General features: G+C 48.6%; 1 protein-coding gene across 5 annotated transcripts in view; it reads right to left on the reverse strand.

Annotated features, from left to right (window-relative positions):
* The window catches only part of ck (myosin-VIIa ck), a 220,641-nt gene that overhangs the window by 150,959 nt on the left and 44,592 nt on the right, over positions 1-25,090 (reverse strand). For 2 of the 5 annotated variants that reach the window (XM_045738596.2, XM_045738595.2), the window contains exon 2: positions 19,646-19,693. In XM_045738596.2, the coding sequence (XP_045594552.1) occupies positions 19,646-19,663 (18 nt within the window). In that variant the 5' untranslated portion in view covers positions 19,664-19,693. Of the gene's footprint in view, positions 1-15,164; positions 15,459-18,047; positions 18,250-19,645; positions 19,694-25,090 lie in introns of those variants that run through there. The other 3 variants (XM_045738593.2, XM_045738594.2, XM_045738592.2) reach the window with 3 other exon arrangements.

Below are 25,090 nucleotides of genomic sequence, written 5' to 3' on the forward strand. Positions count from 1 at the left end.
GCATCTAACACTTTCCTGTTAGTACGTTCAGCTAGTCCATTACTTGCCGGATGATAAGGCATGATGCTACATTTTTTGATGTTATATAAATCACACAAGCTAGTTAGAATACTATTACTGAATTCTGGACCATTATCTGAAAGGATTACTTTAGGCATACTATATCTACAAATTATTTGGTCATGGAATGCGCTGGCTATGGTTTCTGCTGTTTTGTTCGGGATAGGAACTAGTTCGCAAAACCGTGAAAAATTATCGACCATTACAAGCAAATGTTTGTTCCCTTTCTCTGTTTCCGCAAAATTTGTCAATAAATCCATCGATATTCGTTCCCAAGGAGCTTTAGTTGCTGGGTACACCTGAATTGGATTAGGTCCTGAAACATGTCCCTTGTGCTGTAAACAAGTTAAACATCTGTCAACATAATGAGCAATCTCCTTAGCCATTTTTGGCCAAAAATATTTCAATCGACCTTGTTGGAGTGTACGATCCTTTCCTGGATGTGCACTTGCAGGAGCATCATGGATAATTTTTAACACAGTTGGTACCAAGACAGCTGGAACAACTAACTGACAACATTTCCTCGGGGCTGTCCCTAGCTTTACTACTCTACACAGTAAATTGTCCAACATAACTAGTTCTTTCAATGGTACTGGTGGTTTATGAATCGGGCGAGTGTCTTGCTTAGTCAAAAATTTAATGACGGGTGCCCATATGGGGTCTTGTCTTTGTTCCGTTTCTACTACTGTAGCATCTAATGCTGGGTAATTTAACTGAATCGCAGCTACGTGTCGAGAAAACGCATCAGCTACAACATTTTGCTTTCCTGGAATATATCCAAATGTGGGATTGAATTCTTGAATTGTGAGCAAATATCTAGCAAACTTTCCAACTGGATTCTTATTTTTGAACAAGGGAATTAATGGTTGGTGATCTGTAAGAACATGAACTGGGTAATTATAAATTGTATCCTTGAAATGTTTAAGTGCCCAAACAACTGCCAAGGCTTCTCGTTCTGTTGCACTATAATTTTTCTCTTCTTTAGATAAAGTACGGCTAGCATAAGCTATTGCGTGATCTCTGTGACCTTCTGTTTGAAGTAATGCAGCACCTAAACCTATGTCACTAGCATCTGTAACCAACGTAAAAGGTTTAGAAAAATCTGGGTACCTAAGGACAGGTGACGAAATCAAGGCTGCTTTGAGTTTTTTGAATGACTGATCCTGGGCCTCTCCCCAAACAAAGGGTTCATCTTTTCTTTGCAACTTGTAAAGCGGAGCGGCTATAATAGAGAATCCAGCAATAAATGAACGATAAAATCCTACAAGACCTGTGAACTGTCTTACGGCCTCTGCGGTACGAGGTGTTGGAAAATCACGGGCAGCAATAATTTTTGATTCATTCAATGTAATACCTGAAGGTGTAACTGTATGACCTAGGAAATTAATCTTTTGCTTTAAAAATGAACATTTTGCAAGCTTTATTTTTAAATTAGCTTCAGCGAGCTTTGCAAGTACTTTTTCAAGGTTCTGGAAATGAGTCTGAACATCTTGCGACATGATTATGAGATCATCAAGGTAAACTAGAAGCGTACTTCCTATCAATCTACGAAATAGATTTGTCATGAGCCGTGAAAAGGTTATTGGACTACTACGCAAACCAAACGGCATTCTTTTGAAATGAAAATGACCATTGGGAGTACTAAAGGCTGTCAATTGTTTACTTTCCTCATCAAGGGGGATTTGCCAGAATCCCTGCAACAAATCTAACGTTGAGAATACTTTGTTTCGACCAATGCTTTGCAACAAATCATTTAGAACTGGAAGTGGGAAACGATCAGGTATTGTTACTCTGTTAAGCTTGCGATAATCGATTACAGGTCTCCAAGTCCCATCTCGCTTTGGTACAAGAATCAATGGAGCGTTCCATGGCGAATTACTCGATTCAATTACATCACTCTGTAACATTTCTTCTACAAGTCTATCTGCTTCTGCTCTCTGAGAATGGGGAAGACGGTAAGCTGGTACATAAATAGGCGTAGTTCCTTGTTCAAGGGGAATTTTATGTGTAATAAGAGGAGTGAGACCTAATTTTTCTCCTGGTAGAGCAACAACAGCTCTATTCTTGTTCAAAATTTTCAAAAGCTGAGCCACAGAGTCAGGAAAATCAGTAGGACTGAGGTGTTGCGCTTGCACCTCTGGCTGAGATCCCTGTTCTCCTGGTGTGAGTGTACAAACAGTATGATCCATGGAGACATCATCCACAACTCGCACCGGTAACGAGTAATGGGCAAAATCTACAACATGGGTACCAGACTGGAGATGGATATCGGCATTACTTGTGTTCGCGATAAAAAGTGAGACAGTACCATCCTGCACTGTGTGCCAGGAGGGTTCAACAAATGTACCATTCACTTTACATGTTTCACTTTCCGCAATCACATCCGACAACTCAGGCACTCCCTGAACCTTAACTCTTATTCTGGTGAGAGAATGAGGGTGTAGCACAGTGTCAGTAGCCATGGAACCACTGACTTCAGAGATGGAAGCTGCCAGGCGAGCGAGACAACGAGAATCCGTTAGGGCGTCCCCTTCCAGAAAGTCCCGATACTCATTCTCCTTAACAACTGCACAACTACTATGCTTCAATCGAGTGCCTGTTTTCTCGGGTATGCTACCACGACAATGATCTGACAAACCTACGCTAGCAAGGCGGGTGTCAACAAAATTAACATAATCTGATTGAAGGTTGAACTCGTGGCCCTGTCGATACATGCTACACAAGGGTATGACGTGGTCTTTGATACTTATGTTCCAACGATGGGGAAACAATGCAATATTTTCATCAATCATGGTGTACAGACCTAAGAGAATGTCTCCAGGAAAATGAATAATGTCAACAACTAAACATGTTATAGACAATGTGACATCATTGAACTTGAGTGGGAGGTCAATTTCACCCTGAACTTTTACTTTATTTCCTGAAATACCACTTAGAAAAGGTATGTGTGACTGTTTTAAAATAGTAGGGTGCATACTTTCAATGTCTCTAAGAGCTGAGGGCTTGACAATATTAATTTTTGCACCTGAGTCAAGAAAAACTTTTAAAACTCTACCATGTACAATGGCTGATACAAGGGGACCATCACTTGAGACTGGACAAGTTACTATTTTTGACTTATGTTGTCTGGGATATCTGCGTCTTGTTTGTGTCAAATTTACTGTGGATCCGTCAACATCTACAACTGGTCTAGAGTCAGTGTCCTCCTCTGTCAAGTGTCCAAATCTATTTTGGGTAGCTACTGAATACACAGGGAGGGCACTAGGATTGGCTAGCTTGAATTGGTTAGCGGATGGCCTTGGGGGTTTCCCGACGACATGGAGTGAACATTCTGAGCTCCAGCATTCTGTGACTGAGCATTATAATTTGAAATTGCATTATAGCTGGGCTGGGAGTTGTAATTACGAGAGTTCTGATAATGTCTTGGACGCTGTGAGCCTCGCCAAGACTGACCATGGGAGTTACGAGGTGGAGATGTCCTTTGCCTAGCTCTACAATCCGCAGTGTGGTGACCAACTTGTTTATGGTACGTGCAATATGGAAGCCTAGAATGATTAGATTGATGAGGGGGCCGAGAGAATTGTCTAGGAGGTGATGATCTAGGGGCGGACCAACAGTCCCTTGCAAGGTGGTTACTCTTACCACAATGCCAACATGAGGGAGTGGATGGTTGGGGACTATGGCGTTTCGGCATTTTATGAGGCGGCGAATTTGACTGGGGGCTACGAGCATGGGTACGCTTCTGCGACCAAGAGTTTTGAGAATTTGTGGGAGGATGCTGAGAACTTGTAACTACATTTACAGCATCAGAGGGTGGCAACAGTTGAGCACTTCGGGGAGCTAGTTTATCTGCGGCATTGTTAATAGCCTCAAATACTTCACCAATTTCATGTTTAACACCAAAATTTTGTTGCTCAACGATTGGTTTTGTATGCTCGGGGGCAAAATGCATTAAAGTACCAAATGCTATCATTTTGGCCATAGCCTCAGGGGACAGATTATTGTCTTTATCTAACCAAGTTGAATTATTCATAGCAGAAACTAAGGCATACAGATACTGATCGAGACGGCTAGTAAACGCATTAAACGATTCACCAGGCTGCATGGTGGCATTGGCAATTTTCTTGACTAACCTATATGGGTCAAGGTCTCCTTTATTAACAAAGCGACGGCGAAAGAAATCCTTAAATTCAGGCCAAGACTGAAGGCTAACAATGGCTTTCTCATCAACAACAAAACGTGCATCACCTTTGGTTGTGTCCACGGCTGACCGTGCAATTGCTAAGTATTCGGCATCAGTAGGCTTAGAAAAACGTGCAACTGTTTTCGCTTCAACCTTACTAAACCATGATTCTAATAAACGCGATTCCCCAGCAAAAAGAGGAATAGCCATTTCCTGAGCTGATCTCTGGCCATTGGGACGAGCAACTGTTCCCATTGATTCTGAAGGGGTTTCAACAGTGGTAGGCATTGTCACAGCCGTGGAAGTAATATTTGAACGCAGATTATAATTAAGTGCACCTGGCATCAGAAATAGTACACACAAAAATAAACACAAAAAATATCAACTTGGCTAAAGTAAAAATGGCAGAAATAAAATTATTAAATTGGGCTAGGCAAGAAAATAATTAAGAACAAGCAAATTGTAAACTAATTTTAGCAATCTTTCATTAAAAAATGACTGGAATTAGATGTATGTAAATTAATTAAACCAGACTAAGCACAGCAATTTAGAATAAAAACTGGGAAATGCAATTGCAAAATTTCATTAAAAAGATTCAACACAACAAGTGGCAATGCAAGAAATATGGATGTAGCACATAAACTGGACACAGGAATGTATATAACTCCTATGGTAAAAGTTTAAAATAAAATGCTTAAAGGATAAATTTCAAGTTAGGTCTGGAGAAATTAAAAAAAAATTATATTGCACAAATCCTTAACTGCTACTAAAACAAGGATTTCTTAATTCACTGGAATTTGAATTTACCAATAACACTCTAGGAGAACAATTAAAATTCAATGAAATTACTGTAAGAAGCAGGAATGTTGAAATCACACAGGAAAACTGTTGGGAGTGCAGTACTGAACCAGCTCCAATATTTAACAAGTCACTGAATGGTTAATTCACAGGATATTATGGGAATTATTACATAAGTCACTTTTTAACACTTGGCACGTTGTTCTCAACTAGCAATTACTTATCTCAGGGTTGTAATTTATGAGGATCACCAGTAGCCAAAGTAGGAGAAGCGTCGTGAAGATCTGAAGAGGCCCATGTGAGGCGTGTTTACAAACTGGATGCGACGGCAGCGCTCCTGGCGGCGGTGGCGCGAGACTCAGGGACCCCACACTGTTCAGGCTAGAAGCACGAAGATAAATTCTGACGACGACAATATTGCGACGATGGAATAACCAGTTGATACTTGCGACGATGGCTGACGACGATTGCAGTAGCTTGCACCCTCACGAAGCTTGATACTGTCAGCTTGGGTGGCGGTGGTGGTGGTGGTGGGTGTAATAGGTGGTTCCCACGTGGTGGCGCGAGGTTCAAAAATGGCTGGCGCGGGAAGCTTCCTTCCTCCTCACTGATGAGATGAGTGAACGTTCTCACAGGAAAATATTGACCCTTACTTCTAAAACGTTAGCCTGGAGTAGTGGTTGATGGCAGGACCCCGGTCTGGCACAATATTTGATGCGTGGGTGGCAGGACGGCGGCTTATGGCGGTGGCGGTGGCGGCGGTTTTGGCTGGAACACGAGGCGATGCTGGGTACTGGAACTTTTGCTTCCAGAAAAAAATTTCTGGATCCCACTGCTGCTACCAGTATTCGTTTGCCTTGTTCGGGTAGAATGTAGACTCAGTAGTCGCTTCTGTATATATTTATTGACTGAGATAGCAAGGTAAATATCTGCCTAGCCGAGGTCCTTCTACTCTGAGTCTGTGAGGATAACTGAGGCTGCTGGGAGCATGCCTGATGCTCCTCTGTCTGGCATGACGTCAGAGGCCTACTCGCCTGTGATTGGTTACATTTCAACTGACAGAATTTGAGTATAACAAACCACAGTAGTGACAACCACAGTCAGTAGTGACCCCGTGACAACCACAGTCAGTAGTGACCCCCGTGACAACCACAGTAGTGACAACCACAGTCAGTAGTGACCCCGTGACAACCACAGTCAGTAGTGACCCCGTGACAACCACAGTCAGTAGTGACCCCGTGACAACCACAGTCAGTAGTGACCCCGTGACAACCACAGTCAGTAGTGACCCCCGTGACAACCACAGTAGTGACAACCACAGTCAGTAGTGACAACCACAGTCAGTAGTGACCCCGTGACAACCACAGTCAGTAGTGACCCCCGTGACAACCACAGTAGTGACAACCACAGTCAGTAGTGACAACCACAGTCAGTAGTGACAACCACAGTAGTGACAACCACAGTCAGTAGTGACAACCACAGTCAGTAGTGACCCCCGTGACAACCACAGTCAGTAGTGACCCCGTGACAACCACAGTCAGTAGTGACAACCACAGTCAGTAGTGACCCCCGTGACAACCACAGTCAGTAGTGACAACCACAGTCAGTAGTGACAACCACAGTCAGTAGTGACCCCGTGACAACCACAGTGAGTAGTGACAACCACAGTGAGTAGTGACAACCACAGTGAGTAGTGACAACCACAGTCAGTAGTGACAACCACAGTCAGTAGTGACCCCCGTGACAACCACAGTCAGTAGTGACCCCCGTGACAACCACAGTCAGTAGTGACAACCACAGTCAGTAGTGACAACCAGTCAGTAGTGACAACCACAGTCAGTAGTGACCCCGTGACAACCACAGTCAGTAGTGACAACCACAGTCAGTAGTGACAACCACAGTCAGTAGTGACAACCACAGTCAGTAGTGACCCCGTGACAACCACAGTCAGTAGTGACCCCGTGACAACCACAGTCAGTAGTGACAACCACAGTCAGTAGTGACCCCGTGACAACCACAGTCAGTAGTGACAACCACAGTCAGTAGTGACCCCGTGACAAACTACCAATAACTACCATTAAGTGGAGTGTTGACATTTCAGCTTTGTAAGTAACAATTGTGATTGTTATGATGACTGCTGGACGAAACATTATGGCAGCATGGGCGGCGCCGCGTGTGGGCGGAGTGGGCGGCAGGTGGTGGTGGGCGGGGGAGAGGAAATGGGCGTCAACCACGGAAATTAGGACAGTCCGGAAGGGGAGGGGAGAGGAACTCAACCATGGGCGGGGGGGGGGGGGGGGAAACACACACACTGGGAGTGGTACCCAGCGGTGTCCGGGTCTCCTTCCCCTTCCCCGTCTACACCCCACCCATCCCCGTCCCTCACCTCCCCCCCCCCTTATAGCTCCTCTTCCCTGTCATAAAATATAATATATTAGGCAGCAAGAAAACTACTGTGTCTTAAGGAAATTATTTTTTCTGATGAAAAACTCTTGGGACATTTCAACGAATATTTCACACTGGACCCAATTTGAATCCTTGAGAATTGTGTGAGGGATGACAATTACTAATATTTCTTAATTAAATCATTTACCTTAGGCCTACTCCGACCAGCCTATGTCCGTCATGTAACCCAGACCATTTGCCCAACAACCGTAGGTAAGGCTAGGTAAGGCTAGGTGAGGCAAGGTGAGGCAAGGCCCCAGTGTGTGGCCTCCGACTTGAGAGAGAGTATTATAGTGTAATGTGTGTATAGGGACAGAGAACAGGACGGGGTGTTTATAAGGACCCTCCACCTCTCACAGCACAATATATGACACACGGACAGTCCTTGCCACACTCCCACATGTGTTGCTATAGTGTTAAAGTGTGAGGCAATACTAACACTAGAGGTGAGACTGGCACAGTAGGAGGAGCAGGTCGTGAACATTACCAGGCGTCACTAGTAACAACTACTGGCCGCCAGGTCCTGGTCTCCTCGCCCCCACAACCTCTCCCTCACACTCTCAACAAGCTGCTGTCTGCAATTATCTCCTTTGTCGCAAGATTGATTCCTCCGTCTACTTCAGCAGTAACAGCTATCCAAGTGTTATAATAATAAGGTATTAGACTAGTGAGTACAATACTGGGACCTGAGGTGGTGGTGATGTTGTGGTAGGTGGTGGTGATGATGCTGTGGTAGGTGGTGGGGATGTGGTAGGTGGTGGTGGTGGTGGTGGTGGTGGTGATGTTGTGGTAGGTGGTGGTGGTGGTGATGTTGTGGTAGGTGATGGTGATGGTGATGTGGTAGGTGGTGGTGATGATGTTGTGGTAGGTGGTGGTGGTGATGTTGTGGTAGGTGGTGGTGATGGTGATGTTGTGGTAGGTGGTGGTGATGATGCTGTGGTAGGTGGTGGGGATGTGGTAGGTGGTGGTGGTGGTGGTGGTGGTGGTGATGTTGTGGTAGGTGGTGGTGGTGGTGATGTTGTGGTAGGTGATGGTGATGGTGATGTGGTAGGTGGTGGTGATGATGTTGTGGTAGGTGGTGGTGGTGATGTTGTGGTAGGTGGTGGTGATGGTGATGTGGTAGGTGGTGGTGATGTTGTGGTAGGTGGTGGTGATGATGTTGTGGTAGGTGGTGGTGGTGATGTTGTGGTAGGTGGCGGTGGTGGTGATGTTGTGGTAGGTGGTGGTGGTGGTGATGTTGTGGTAGGTCGTGGTGGTGGTGGTGATGTTGTGGTAGGTGGTGGTGGTGATGATGTTGTGGTAGGTGGTGGTGGTGATGATGTTGTGGTAGGTGGTGGTGGTGGTGATGTGGTAGGTGGTGGTGGTGGTGGTGATGTTGTGGTAGGTGGTGGTGGTGGTGATGTGGTAGGTGGTGGTGATGATGTTGTGGTAGGTGGTGGTGGTGGTGATGTTGTGGTAGGTGGTGGTGGTGATGTGGTAGGTGGTGGTGGTGATGTTGTGGTAGGTGGTGGTGGTGATGTGGTAGGTGGTGGTGGTGGTGATGTTGTGGTAGGTGGTGGTGGTGGTGATGTGGTAGGTGGTGGTGGTGGTGATGTTGTGGTAGGTGGTGGTGGTGGTGATGTTGTGGTAGGTGGTGGTGGTGGTGATGTTGTGGTAGGTGGTGGTGGTGGTGGTGATGTGGTAGGTGGTGGTGGTGGTGATGTTGTGGTAGGTGGTGGTGGTGGTGATGTTGTGGTAGGTGGTGGTGGTGATGTTGTGGTAGGTGGTGGTGGTGGTGATGTTGTGGTAGGTGGTGGTGGTGATGATGTGGTAGGTGGTGGTGGTGATGTTGTGGTAGGTGGTGGTGGTGGTGGTGATGTTGTGGTAGGTGGTGGTGGTGGTGATGTTGTGGTAGGTGGTGGTGATGTGGTAGGTGGTGGTGGTGGTGATGTTGTGGTAGGTGGTGGTGGTGGTGATGTTGTGGTAGGTGGTGGTGGTGGTGATGTTGTGGTAGGTGGTGGTGATGTGGTAGGTGGTGGTGGTGGTGATGTTGTGGTAGGTGGTGGTGGTGGTGATGTTGTGGTAGGTGGTGGTGGTGATGATGTTGTGGTAGGTGGTGGTGGTGGTGATGTTGTGGTAGGTGGTGGTGATGTGGTAGGTGGTGGTGGTGGTGATGTTGTGGTAGGTGGTGGTGGTGGTGGTGATGTGGTAGGTGGTGGTGGTGATGATGTTGTGGTAGGTGGTGGTGGTGATGTTGTGGTAGGTGGTGGTGATGTGGTAGGTGGTGGTGGTGGTGATGTTGTGGTAGGTGGTGGTGGTGGTGATGTTGTGGTAGGTGGTGGTGGTGATGATGTTGTGGTAGGTGGTGGTGGTGATGATGTTGTGGTAGGTGGTGGTGGTGGTGATGTTGTGGTAGGTGGTGGTGGTGGTGATGTGGTAGGTGGTGGTGGTGGTGGTGATGATGTTGTGGTAGGTGGTGGTGGTGGTGATGTGGTAGGTGGTGGTGGTGGTGATGTTGTGGTAGGTGGTGGTGGTGGTGATGTTGTGGTAGGTGGTGGTGGTGGTGATGTTGTGGTAGGTGGTGGTGGTGATGTTGTGGTAGGTGTTGGTGATGATGTTGTGGTAGGTGGTGGTGATGTTGTGGTAGGTGGTGGTGGTGGTGATGTTGTGGTAGGTGGTGGTGATGTTGTGGTAGGTGGTGGTGGTGATGATGTTGTGGTAGGTGGTGGTGGTGGTGATGATGTTATGGTAGGTGGTGGTGGTGATGTTGTGGTAGGTGGTGGTGGTGATGATGTTGTGGTAGGTGGTGGTGGTGATGTTGTGGTAGGTGGTGGTGGTGGTGATGTTGTGGTAGGTGGTGGTGATGTTGTGGTAGGTGGTGGTGGTGGTGATGTTGTGGTAGGTGGTGGTGGTGGTGATGATGTTATGGTAGGTGGTGGTGGTGGTGATGATGTTATGGTAGGTGGTGGTGGTGATGTTGTGGTAGGTGGTGGTGGTGATGATGTTGTGGTAGGTGGTGGTGGTGATGTTGTGGTAGGTGGTGGTGGTGGTGATGATGTTATGGTAGGTGGTGGTGGTGATGTTGTGGTAGGTGGTGGTGGTGATGATGTTGTGGTAGGTGGTGGTGGTGATGTTGTGGTAGGTGGTGGTGGTGGTGATGTTGTGGTAGGTGGTGGTGGTGGTGGTGATGTTGTGGTGGTGGTGGTGGTGGTGATGTTGTGGTAGGTGGTGGTGATGGTGATGTTGTGGTAGGTGGTGGTGGTGATGTTGTGGTAGGTGGTGGTGGTGATGATGTTGTGGTGGTGGTGGTGGTGGTGATGTTGTGGTAGGTGGTGGTGGTGATGTTGTGGTAGGTGGTGGTGGTGATGTTGTGGTAGGTGGTGGTGGTGATGTTGTGGTAGGTGGTGGTGATGTTGTGGTAGGTGGTGGTGGTGGTGATGTTGTGGTAGGTGGTGGTGATGTGGTAGGTGGTGGTGGTGGTGATGTTGTGGTAGGTGGTGGTGGTGATGATGTTGTGGTAGGTGGTGGTGATGGTGATGTTGTGGTAGGTGGTGGTGATGGTGATGTTGTGGTAGGTGGTGGTGATGTGGTAGGTGGTGGTGGTGATGTTGTGGTAGGTGGTGGTGGTGATGTTGTGGTAGGTGGTGGTGGTGATGATGTTGTGGTGGTGGTGGTGGTGGTGATGTGGTAGGTGGTGGTGGTGGTGATGTTGTGGTAGGTGGTGGTGATGTGGTAGGTGGTGGTGGTGGTGATGTTGTGGTAGGTGGTGGTGGTGGTGATGTTGTGGTAGGTGGTGGTGGTGGTGATGTTGTGGTAGGTGGTGGTGGTGGTGATGTTGTGGTAGGTGGTGGTGGTGGTGATGTTGTGGTAGGTGGTGGTGGTGATGTTGTGGTAGGTGGTGGTGGTGATGTTGTGGTAGGTGGTGGTGGTGGTGATGTTGTGGTGGTGGTGATGTTGTGGTAGGTGGTGGTGATGTGGTAGGTGGTGGTGGTGATGTTGTGGTAGGTGGTGGTGGTGATGTTGTGGTAGGTGGTGGTGGTGATGTTGTGGTAGGTGGTGGTGGTGGTGATGTTGTGGTAGGTGGTGGTGGTGGTGATGTTGTGGTGGTGGTGGTGGTGATGTGGTAGGTGGTGGTGATGTTGTGGTAGGTGGTGGTGGTGGTGATGTTGTGGTAGGTGGTGGTGGTGATGTTGTGGTAGGTGGTGGTGGTGGTGATGTTGTGGTAGGTGGTGGTGGTGATGTTGTGGTAGGTGGTGGTGGTGGTGATGTTGTGGTAGGTGGTGGTGGTGATGTTGTGGTAGGTGGTGGTGGTGATGTTGTGGTAGGTGGTGGTGGTGATGTTGTGGTAGGTGGTGGTGGTGGTGATGTGGTAGGTGGTGGTGGTGGTGATGTTGTGGTAGGTGGTGGTGGTGATGATGTGGTAGGTGGTGGTGGTGGTGATGTGGTAGGTGGTGGTGGTGGTGATGTTGTGGTAGGTGGTGGTGGTGATGTTGTGGTAGGTGGTGGTGGTGGTGATGTGGTAGGTGTTGGTGGTGGTGATGTTGTGGTAGGTGGTGGTGGTGATGTTGTGGTAGGTGGTGGTGGTGATGATGTGGTAGGTGGTGGTGGTGATGTTGTGGTAGGTGGTGGTGGTGATGTTGTGGTAGGTGGTGGTGGTGGTGATGTGGTAGGTGGTGGTGGTGGTGATGTTGTGGTAGGTGGTGGTGGTGATGTTGTGGTAGGTGGTGGTGGTGGTGATGTGGTAGGTGGTGGTGGTGGTGATGTTGTGGTAGGTGGTGGTGGTGGTGATGTTGTGGTAGGTGGTGGTGGTGATGTTGTGGTAGGTGGTGGTGGTGGTGATGTGGTAGGTGGTGGTGGTGGTGATGTTGTGGTAGGTGGTGGTGGTGGTGATGTTGTGGTAGGTGGTGGTGGTGGTGATGTGGTAGGTGGTGGTGGTGGTGATGTTGTGGTAGGTGGTGGTGGTGATGTTGTGGTAGGTGGTGGTGGTGATGTTGTGGTAGGTGGTGGTGGTGGTGATGTGGTAGGTGGTGGTGGTGGTGATGTTGTGGTAGGTGGTGGTGGTGATGTTGTGGTAGGTGGTGGTGGTGGCTGTTGACACACCTGTCACCTTCCTCACCATCATTCACATCCACAATATTCACCCAACATTCTCCCTCACACACCGTCAACACATTCACTTCAACACTACATTACTCAATGTCAAACTGTATCACATTTGAGGCCTCCAGGTCTACTGTACCATCATCAACTGTGTCTCTAGTTGTAGAGACGACAATGGTCGTGGTGTAGTGGTAAGACACTCGCCTGGCGTTCCTCCAGCGCTCTGTCATGGGTTCGTATCCTGGCCGGGGAGGATTTACTGGGCGCAAATCCTTAACTGTAGCCTCTGTTTAACTCAACAGTAAAATGTGTACTTGGTTGTTAAACGATTGTTTGCGGCGGGGGTCGTATTAGGGGACCATAGGAGTAAGGACCCGCCCGTAACACTACACGTACTAGTGGCTCTACAACAATGTAACAACTATTGGATATATAAATAAACAAAGTCACTGAATCTGGTGTATTGTAAGACATGTTAACCATTTACCGTAAGTGAGCTGAGCCATATTAATACTGTCATTGTGTGTAGGTTAGTGTGTGATGGCTCCCTCGCCGTGGTGTGTGGCGGCGAGCTACACACCCTCACATTAACACATGCCTACATTATAACTTGTATAATACCTCACGTATATATTCCATAACCTCATAATACACTACAAGTGTTGACAAAAGTGTTAATGGTAGAGATCCGGGTGCACTTGGCACCTATATACTGGAGCCCGTCCTCCACTGTACCTAGTACTTATAGTACCATGTGTACCATCCTACATATACTGGAGCTCGTCCTCCACTGTACCTAGTACTTATAGTACCATGTGTACCATCCTACATATACTGGAGCTCGTCCTCCACTGTACCTAGTACTTATACTACCATGTGTACCATCCTACATATACTGGAGTCCGTCCTCCACTGTACCTAGTACTTATAGTACCATGTGTACCATCCTACATATACTGGAGCCCGTCCTCCACTGTACCTAGTACTTATACTACCATGTGTACCATCCTACATATACTGGAGCCCGTCCTCCACTGTACCTAGTACTTATACTACCATGTGTACCATCCTACATATACTGGAGCCCGTCCTCCACTGTACCTAGTACTTATAGTACCATGTGTACCATCCTACATATACTGGAGCCCGTCCTCCACTGTACCTAGTACTTATAGTACCATGTGTACCATCCTACATATACTGGAGCCCGTCCTCCACTGTACCTAGTACTTATAGTACCATGTGTACCATCCTACATATACTGGAGCCCGTCCTCCACTGTACCTAGTACTTATACTACCATGTGTACCATCCTACATATACTGGAGCCCGTCCTCCACTGTACCTAGTACTTATAGTACCATGTGTACCATCCTACATATACTGGAGCCCGTCCTCCACTGTACCTAGTACTTATAGTACCATGTGTACCATCCTACATATACTGGAGCCCGTCCTCCACTGTACCTAGTACTTATAGTACCATGTGTACCAGCCTACATATACTGGAGCCCGTCCTCCACTGTACCTAGTACTTATAGTACCATGTGTACCATCCTACATATACTGGAGCCCGTCCTCCACTGTACCTAGTACTTATAGTACCATGTGTACCAGCCTACATATACTCACATAATGCACAATTACAAACTACAATTTGGAACAACTGAATTTGGATAAACTGGAAAAGGTTCTGTATTTATGTTGCTAATAAAACCTAACTTAACTTAATCATCGTAGGCCTAACACACACTAACCTGAGGAGTAATATAGTAAATATATATGTGCTATACTAGGCTTAGGATTATTTAAATTACTTTTTAAATATTTTGTTCCTGACTCGATAGAGTGAATAGTACCAAATTCAATGATGTAAGTGTTGGTCACGTCAAGATGTGTACGCTGCTACACACACTTACAACAGTTACTGACTCAGCAGGAGTCAGTAAAGTCACTGAATCTGGTGTTTGTATTTAAGTCTTATTTATATTTTCATAAATTGTGTTTAGGAATTAGTAATAATAGATTTTTACATTATTTGTAAATATACATCTGGAAATTCTAGATAAGTTACACGTTTTTCATGTGTTTCTTGGATGCAAAACTGACAATTCAGCTTGCAACACCCCCACTGGATGGGGGGGCCCCATCCTTGCAAGATGTGTTCCACTGCAACAGGTGCCTCCCACCCCCCACCGCCCTTACAACACGTGCCTCCCCATGCTTGCAACGCACCTTGCACACCTCCTCTACCACCTGCTGGGTATTGTATTAACAAAAGCAGTGTAGGGGTGGAGACGGTGAAGTGTTTGAGGAGGCGCTAGGTGGTGCTCCTCCAGCCTGGCCCAGCCTCCACCTCCACCACATTACCCACCACGTTACCCCACGAGGACCACCCTCCTTCACTCTCTCACTACAACACACACACACACTCACTCAACAGGTGTACAGGTTCCTGAGCTAATAGGCTTAGGAACCTGTACACCTGTTGATTGACGGTTGAGAGGCGGGACCAAAGAGCCAGAGCTCAACCCCCGCAAGCACAACTAGGTGAACACGTACACAGACACGTACACACAGACGCGCGCGAGACACTTACCGGGAAGAAGTGTTGGGTGGCGTCCTTGTCCTTTCCTTTAGCCATGTTTGGTGGAGGTTGGTGCAGCTCCGGCCGCCTCTCACCCGGAGAACACTACCAGCTGCTGGTACTGCTGCTGGTGGTGGTGGTCAACACCAACGCTACCATCCACCAGTGTACACCACTACACCAACCATACTCACACCCGCTACACCAGTCTCTACACCGCCGGGTTAACACCTCACACCCTCAACACTATACACTCCTCCCGCCTTCTTGGATCAAATCTAATTCCTGTCCAAATTTGTCGCCAAGCTTTATGTTTAGGAGAGATGTGACAATATTTGTTACTTGATGTATGTGGCGGTGAGGGCGAGGCTTTCTTCACACACACGTAAGAGTGACTGGCGGCCACTCAGTCACCCCACACTTACCTTACCTCCAGGGTAAGGTAAGTCTGCCGTGACATGGATCAACACTTCTCAACTTTATAGGAAAACATCGCAAACTTTTTATCCTGAAGCGTCACAAGGCACCGACAGTGAGTAGGGAGGGGGAGGAGGGGAGGGAGGAGAGGGGGAGGGGATGGGGGAGGGGGAGGGGATGGAGGGGGAGGGGGTGGAGAGCAGTAACATAAGTTAGCTACACCCTAGTCCTCTCACAAGCACTCGTGATAGACTAATCCTCTTGCGTAACTCACTAATACCAGTCCATATCTGGCCTGTCTACATTGATACTGTCACACATACTGCAGAGGTGGGGGTGGGGGGAGTGACGGAAGGTGGGGGGTGGGGAGAGTGACGGAAGGTGGGGGGTGGGGGGAGTGACGGAAGGTGGGGGTGGGGGAGTGACGGAAGGTGGGGGTGGGGGGAGTGACGGAAGGTGGGGGTGGGGGGAGTGACGGAAGGTGGGGGTGGGGGGAGTGACGGAAGGTGGGGGTGGGGGAGTGACGGAAGGTGGGGGTGGGGGGAGTGACGGAAGGTGGGGGTGGGGGGAGTGACGGAAGGTGGGGGGTGGGGGGAGTGACGGAAGGTGGGGGTGGGGGAGTGACGGAAGGTGGGGGTGGGGGAGTGACGGAAGGTGGGGGTGGGGGGAGTGACGGAAGGTGGGGGTGGGGGGAGTGACGGAAAGTGGGGTGGGGGAGTGACGGAAGGTGGAGGTGGGGGGAGTGACGGAAGGTGGGGGGTGGGGGAGTGACGGAAGGTGGGGGTGGGGGGAGTGACGGAAGGTGGGGGGTGGGGGAAGTGACAGAAAGTGGGGGTGGGGGAAGTGACGGAAGGTCGGGGTGGGGGGAGTGACGGAAGGTGGGGGTGGGGGAAGTGACGGAAGGTGGGGGTGGGGGAGTGACAGAAGGTGGGGGTGGGGGGAGTGACGGAAGGTGGGGGTGGGGGGGAGTGACGGAAGGTGGGGGTGGGGGAGTGACGGAAGGTGGGGGGTGGGGAGAGTGACGGAAGGTGGGGGGTGGGGGGAGTGACGGAAGGTGGGGGTGGGGGAGTGACGGAAGGTGGGGGGTGGGGGGAGTGACGGAAGGTGGGGGGTGAGGGGAGTGACGGAAGGTGGGGGTGGGGGGAGTGACGGAAGGTGGGGGGTGGGGGGAGTGACGGAAGGTGGGGGTGGGGGGAGTGACGGAAGGTGGGGGTGGGGGGAGTGACGGAAGGTGGGGGGAAGTGACAGAAGGTGGGGGTGGGGGAAGTGACGGAAGGTGGGGGTGGGGGTGGGGGAAGAGACAGAAGGCGAGGGTGGGGGTGGGGGAAGAGACAGAAGGCGAGGGTGGGGGTGGGGGAAGAGACAGAAGGCGAGGGTGGGGGTGGGGGAAGAGACAGAAGGCGAGGGTGGGGGAAGAGACAGAAGGCGAGGGTGGGGGAAGAGACAGAAGGCGAGGGTGGGGGTGGTGGAAGAGACAGAAGGCGAGGGTGGGGGTGGGGGAAGAGACAGAAGGCGAGGGTGGGGGTGGGGGAAGAGACAGAAGGCGAGGGTGAGGGTGGGGGAAGAGACAGAAGGCGAGGGTGGGGGTGGGGGAAGAGACAGAAGGCGAGGGTGGGGGTGGGGGAAGAGACAGAAGGCGAGGGTGGGGGTGGGGGAAGAGACAGAAGGCGAGGGTGGGGGTGAGGGAAGAGACAGAAGGCGAGGGTGGGGGTGAGGGAAAGAGACAGAAGGCGAGGGTGGGGGTGGGGGAAGAGACAGAAGGCGAGGGTGGGGGTGGGGGAAGAGACAGAAGGCGAGGGTGGGGGTGGGGGAAGAGACAGAAGGCGAGGGTGGGGGTGGGGGAAGAGACAGAAGGCGAGGGTGGGGGTGAGGGAAGAGACAGAAGGTGGGGGTGGGGGAAGAGACAGAAGGAGAGGGTGGGGGAAGAGACAGAAGGCGAGGGTGGGGTGGGGGAAGAGACAGAAGGCGAGGGTGGGGGTGGGGGAAGAGACAGAAGGCGAGGGTGGGGGTGGGGGAAGAGACAGAAGGCGAGGGTGGGGGAAGAGACAGAAGGCGAGGGTGGGGGTGGGGGAAGAGACAGAAGGCGAGGGTGGGGGTGGGGGAAGAGACAGAAGGCGAGTGTGGGGGTGGGGGAAGAGACAGAAGGCGAGGGTGGGGGTGAGGGAAGAGACAGAAGGTGGGGGTGGGGGAAGAGACAGAAGGAGAGGGTGGGGGAAGAGACAGAAGGAGAGGGTGGGGGAAGAGACAGAAGGCGAGGGTGGGGGTGGGGGAAGAGACAGAAGGCGAGGGTGGGGGTGGGGGAAGAGACAGAAGGCGAGGGTGGGGGTGGGGGAAGAGACAGAAGGCGAGGGTGGGGGTGGGGGGAAGAGACAGAAGGCGAGGGTGGGGGTGGGATTAAGAGAGACAAGTCGTGTGCAAGGTTACACAAGTCACTCCACCAGCACCAGCACCGCCCCGTGACCGCCGCCACACACTCACAGCTGTGTAACACGTCGGAAGGTCACAGACGGGAGGTGTCAAAGCAGTGTTGACCGGCGCCAGGACCCGCAGGGGCTCGGCTAGCCACTATAGTAGTACCCACTCGGGTGACGGTGGTGGACGCGGAGACACACCAGGAGAGGGAGAGAGACAGAGTGGCCGCTCCACTACCACTCTTAACACCACCCTCATCACCAACCTGGCAGGTCCACTCCTGATACCACATCTTATCTTTTTATCTAAACCCTTGCTAATGTCCTCATTCTCTCTAGCGCTCTCGCTCGCTCTCTACCGCACTCTCTCTCTCTCCCCCTCTCCAGTGTGTTCGCTCTCTTGTGTTCTCCCTATCTTAATTTATTTATATATACACAAGAAGGTACATTGGGATTGTGAGGATACATAGCATAGTAATAACATTCTTGTAAAGCCACTTAGTCCTCTTAGCCCACTTAGCCTATCTTAGTCCTCTTCCCTCCCCCCCCCTCTCCGTGTGTCCCACAATGACTTACCAACCGGCTCCCAGAGATGTCTACAGCCTTAAGGTGAAGCATCATAACAAAACCCGTAACTGACATATAAGAATGATCTGCGACAACTTACCTTTATTACTATATTGACACACATTTTTGGCGGGAGAGTCCCAGAGCTGACTATCTCCGTAGCAAAATATTGCTAACAACAAGCCCAAACCGCTAACAACAAGCACAAACTGCTAACAACAAGCCCAAACTGCTAACAACAAGCACAAACTGCTAACAACAAGCACAAACTGCTAACAACAAGCACAAACTGCTAACAACAAGCCCAAACTGCTAACAACAAGCCCAAACTGCTAACAACAAGCACAAACTGCTAACAACAAGCACAAACTGCTAACAAGAAGCACAAACTGCTAACAACAAGCACAAACTGCTAACAAGAAGCACAAACTGCTAACAAGAAGCACAAACTGCTAACAAGAAGCACAAACTGCTAACAAGAAGCACAAACTGCTAACAACAAGCACAAACTGCTAACAACAAGCACAAACTGCTAACAACAAGCACAAACTGCTAACAAGAAGCACAAACTGCTAACAACAAGCCCAAACTGCTAACAACAAGCACAAACTGCTAACAACAAGCACAAACTGCTAACAAGAAGCACAAACTGCTAACAAGAAGCACAAACTGCTAACAACAAGCACAAACTGCTAACAACAAGCACAAACTGCTAACAAGAAGCACAAACTGCTAACAACAAGCCCAAACTGCTAACAACAAGCACAAACTGCTAACAAGAAGCACAAACTGCTAACAACAAGCACAAACTACTAACAACAAGCACAAACTGCTAACAACAAGCACAAACTGCTAACAACAAGCACAAACTGCTAACAACAAGCACAAACTGCTAACAACAAGCACAAACTGCTAACAACAAGCACAAACTGCTAACAACAAGCACAAACTGCTAACAAGAAGCACAAACTGCTAACAACAAGCCCAAACTGCTAACAAGAAGCACAAAACTGCTAACAACAAGCCCAAACCGCAAACAAAAAACAGGAAACAACGGGTAGTTAGGACAAGAAAACTGAGGAGGTGGTGAGTACTTACCCTCGTTACTATGACCATGGTGTCGGCTGGTGCGCCTCACTGCTCCACCTGGAGGGTAAACACGCCTCTTAGTCACCCACATTCACCTTCACCTCACACTCTAACAATTACAACCATATATATAACATGCTATTATATATTTGTAATCTTCCTACATCTTGGGTTTTGTCTACTATACAAGTATTTGTATTCAACATTTCTCTTGTGAGGGTGATGGCGTGGGCTTGGTTCATGTGATTCCTGGGGCGCCTTGTTGAAGATGAGGTTTTTTTTATTATTATTATTTTCTACCACAGACGTGGCCGGACATTTACAATGCTAACCAGCATATATACATTTTCTTCTGTCCTCCATGGACAGGGTGAGAGATGTGTTAAACATATAGTTCAGGGGTTTATTGAACACTCATCCACAGAAGGTGATTCGGTGCTTTTAAAATGCTAAGCTAACCTACATACGTAAATACATAGATACACAGATTTACGTATGCCCTACATAAAGTGTTCGATGTGTCTTTTACATAGTGTCATTAATGTGCAGGTGAGAGGTGAGAGGCCTCGTCAGCTTGGTGGACGCCATACACATGTACTTAAGAGTGAAGGCTGTATCTTTACCCCAAGATGTATGAGCACTAGTCTCAGGGATACAAGCCCTAAACAAGAAAATAATCAATACGGAATATGCAGTAATATTTATGGACATAAATATTTTATAAAAAGGGAAGGGAGTACCACCTCTGGCTGGAAGAAGGAGGACCCTTAGCCTCGGAGGAAACCACACACAGCGCGGTAGAGGGAATGTTTACCTCCCCTCCAATACTGCTTCTGTCTGTTTTTCTCCTACCACCTTATATTATAAGGTGGTAGGATTACACTTTTTATAATATAATGTTGGAGTAATATAATATTATATTATATTAATATATATATTAATATATTATAATGTCACAAGACTCTGCCTAGAAAAGGAGGTTGAGCCTATTCCATCATCAGCTGTTCAACCATGTAACATATGCATCTTCAAGAATAGAGAATTAACAAGCATGAACGACAACAACTATACGTCTAGACAAGACTCCCCCCCCCCCTCAACACCTCCAGAATGGCGCCACTGGATGGTGAACCACCACCTTGATAGTTCACAACCTGCCGGCTTCCAATTATCAAGACAACAGCGCCACCTGGACGGTCACTTGCCTGTATGTATAAAAGCCAGGCAGCCACCACCAGTCACAATATTCTCAGTGCTCAACCCTGCTGGACCTACTCTCGCACTACCCTGTGTGGTGGTAGATTTACGCAGCCTAGTACTCACAATTTTCGGCACCATTTATTTCTTGTTCTCTAACGTAACGTTAACTTGTCTGTTTTTTTATGTTGCATACTGTAATATAGCCAAGTCTTGGAGGAACTATTTTTATTTTTGTAATTTTGTCAGTTATTTTTTCCCTAAGGATTTAAATTTTTCATTTTTTGTGTACTTTATCCTGCAGTTACCACAGTGAAGAAGTTAACCTAGCAGTTTTATTTTAATTTGTTTTTACTTTTTTTCATGTACATTCCATTTGCCCTAAGCCACTGCTTAGTCATTTTACGTCATTTTTCCGTCACAATATATATAAGGAAATGACGAATCATGCAAGTGATATACAAATCATAGTAATAAGTAAAGCAAGTAATTATCAAAGAAGGCACCAAGCCGGGAAGGATATGTAAAAGTAGTACATAATAAGAAAATGTCGAAGTGTTTTCATGTTGATCACCTCATGAGAGACTTAATGTGAAATATTAAAGTAGATCTGTCTACCGCAGACAGGAAGAATGAGGAGGTGCACACACCTCCAGAGTGACAGTTTACATGTGGAACACCAGGATGGTGAACTTGCTGGTTGTAAACTATGTGAACAAGAGCTGGGATACTCTCAAACACTATATCTGTGATTATCCTGTTACCAATGATTTCAGACTAAATGGTACGAGATACTTTAGTAGGTTCTGTAACTATTACACACAGGAATATTGAAGATATTCTTCTGTTCTACCCAGACTTTGCTAGTGCAGGCTAATAAACAACACATAGAAAGAGACAGAAAGCAAAAAACCTCGAGTTCACAGATGAAGTTGACATTTTTTTAATGAAGTTCGACTCTTCTGGTGACAATGAAGAGCAACATGCTTAACCTAGCCCACAAGGCAGCCAGGAAACTTACAGCCCTACGACACGGGGGGGGGGGGGGGGAGAAGCCACTAGTCACAGAGGAGGTTCAGAAGCCTCGGGTCACACCTTGTCAGGAGGACCTACAAAATCTGATATAAAGCACAAGTTCACTGTCTGTTCACAAGTTCACTGGATCGCCTGCCCCCCCCCCCATTACAAATCAAACTTTTTGGACAAAGTGGAAAGCGAAGCAAGAAGACTCGTCTTGACTCTTGACCAAGTCTGGTGGGAACGGTCTGAACATCGGAGCCTGCAACACCGTCGGGAAGTTGTTGGTCTTGCTGTTATGTATAAGACCATCAGTCTCAAAGTTCCGTACCTGGCCCAACTTTGTGGACAACCAGTAGTTGGCACCCTAACGCTAGGCTCACAACCTTCAAGTCTTGTGCTAGAAGTGTCTTTCTCAATAACATCACTCCATCAGCGATCATTCACTCCGAGGCTGACTCGCATCTGCAACTTGTTAGGCTCAACAAGTTGATATAAGGGAGATCAGGTCAAGTGATGACATGAAGGCTCTGCCACACAGTTGGCTCCTGACAGACGGGGAGAGAGAGACAGAGAGCAGATAGCAACACCAACAGTGTGAGAGAAATATTGAGAAATATAATGTGCATTAATACTAAGCGTTTACATGAGAGGTGGAGGTAGATTGTATCGTGGTGCAGAGAGTGACGGACAAGGTAAAGAGTACCAAGTAAGCAGTGAGATTTGTGCCAAGCTGGGAGCCAAGGTATTAACAGAGCCTCTTGAAGTAAGAGGAAGAAGAGGAACACCAAGTTTGAGAGCTTGACGGAGACCAGGACAAATGACACAGAAACGTCTGACGAAATCTAAGTCAGTAACACAAACTTTCATTTATGACTAAAAACCATTGAAGGAGATCCAAAAAGAGTTAGAAACCAGAGGAGCCCATGTCCGGGAGTCAGAGAGCATGACGTCACACTTCTGCAGGAAGTCCGCATGTTCAAGCACAACCTCCCAATTGCCTTGGTTAGGGAAGAAGGTTAACAACTGTGTTGGTGGCTCTCAGAGAGGAGAGGGCGACGCCGACGAGGAAGGTGGTGATTTGTATACAAACTGTCCAGGGGGGGGGGGTGTTAGGTGCCCCTTGGTCTGCTTTAAAGACGTCATGAGACCTGGCACCACCACCAGTCTACCACCACCGTCACAATAAAGGAGAGAAACAGTAAAGCACTATACATAATGTCACAAGGAACTAGACATATAAAGGTCAGTGCTACAGCAGCGAGGGACAAGGCGCTACTGCCAAACCATCAACCATAACCTCTCCTACTGAAATACTTCGATACACTTAGATATAAAAGTGTGCGCCACTTACAAGATCACTAATTGGAACCATTTCCGGCACAACTTCCGGAGAAATCCTCTATATTAAACATGTCTAGATGAAGGGAAGGGAACTATCAGGAGTGCGGTAAGCCATTGCCACTATATAGCACTGGGAAGGGTCAGGATTTGGGATGGGACGGAAGGAATGGTACCCCAACCACTTGGACGGTCGGGGATTGAACGTCGACCAGCCTGTAGTGCGACCGTCGCTCTACCGTCCAACCCAAGTGGAGGGGGGGGGGGATCGATCCCATCGATCCGTGTCAACATTTTCTCATGTCTACATTCCTTTGACACATTCATAATTCATTGTGTCAAGGGGACAGGCAGCCAGAGTGTATTCACACACGTTAGGACTTACTGACCCCGCCCAGGCTGCAGCCCCGCAACAAGCTGACTAACTACACGGTACCCATTTACTACTACTAGGTGAACAGTGGCGTTACGTGACAAGAAATGCGCCCAACTATTTCTGTCCTTCCCGGGATTCGAACCCGGAATTCTGGATTGAGTATAGAACGGATCCGACTGTACTTCCGGGACACCAAAGAGTTGTATGTTGATATGTTGCAGGAGAGGAGGGAGGGGGGAGGGGGGGGAGGGAGACACGCCAGTAACTGTGCCGACAGCTGACACACACGCAGAGTGTACAGTTTACTGCGCGCCGCAGCTCCAGTATAACGGCGCCAAAAGTGACCATCACCAGTAAAAACAAGTGGCAGATATAACAGGACAATGTTCAGTAAGGTTAGCCAGCAAGCGGCGTGTTGCAAGGGCAAGTGTTGGGACCGGTTATAGTACTCCTTAATATTACTGACACTTAACGGGTCTACCTGTACACACACACACCACCACACTCACACCTTACACACTCACCACCACACTCACACCTCACACACTCACCACCACACTCACACCTCACACACTCACCACCACACTCACACCTCACACACTCACCACCACACTCACACCTCACACACTCACCACCACACTCACACCTCACACACTCACCACCACACTCACACCTTACACACTCACCACCACACTCACACCTTACACACTCACCACCACACTCACACCTTACACACTCACCACCACACTCACACCTCACACACTCACCACCACACTCACACCTCACACACTCACCACCACACTCACACCTTACACACTCACCACCACACTCACACCTTACACACTCACCACCACACTCACACCTTACACACTCACCACCACACTCACACCTCACACACTCACCACCACACTCACACCTCACACACTCACCACCACACTCACACCTTACACACTCACCACCACACTCACACCTTACACACTCACCACCACACTCACACCTTACACACTCACCACCACACTCACACCTTACACACTCACCACCACACTCACACCTCACACACTCACCACCACACTCACACCTTACACACTCACCACCACACTCACACCTTACACACTCACCACCACACTCACACCTTACACACTCACCACCACACTCACACCTTACACACTCACCACCACACTCACACCTCACACACTCACCACCACACTCACACCTTACACATCAACTACGCCTCAACTGAACAAGGCATATTTGACACCTAAATGTCAGTGTCGAGTATAAAGTAGCACTGCAGACACTCCTCCACATTAGGGTGAGGGTTGAGAGGCGGAACCAAGGAGCCGAAGCCCACCCCCGCTAGTACAACTTGTCCAGTACCAAACAATGAGAGGAACTCCTACAACACACACACACATCACAGTAACGTAATGTATCAACGAGAACATCTGTAGGTGCCGTGGTCAGGAGTCGAACCTATGCTCTGGGTATTCCAAGGGATTTGATCATTTCATACAACACAGTAA

This window comes from Procambarus clarkii, chromosome 43 (genome assembly GCF_040958095.1).
Source record: "Procambarus clarkii isolate CNS0578487 chromosome 43, FALCON_Pclarkii_2.0, whole genome shotgun sequence".
Taxonomy (NCBI): Eukaryota; Metazoa; Arthropoda; class Malacostraca; order Decapoda; family Cambaridae; genus Procambarus; species Procambarus clarkii.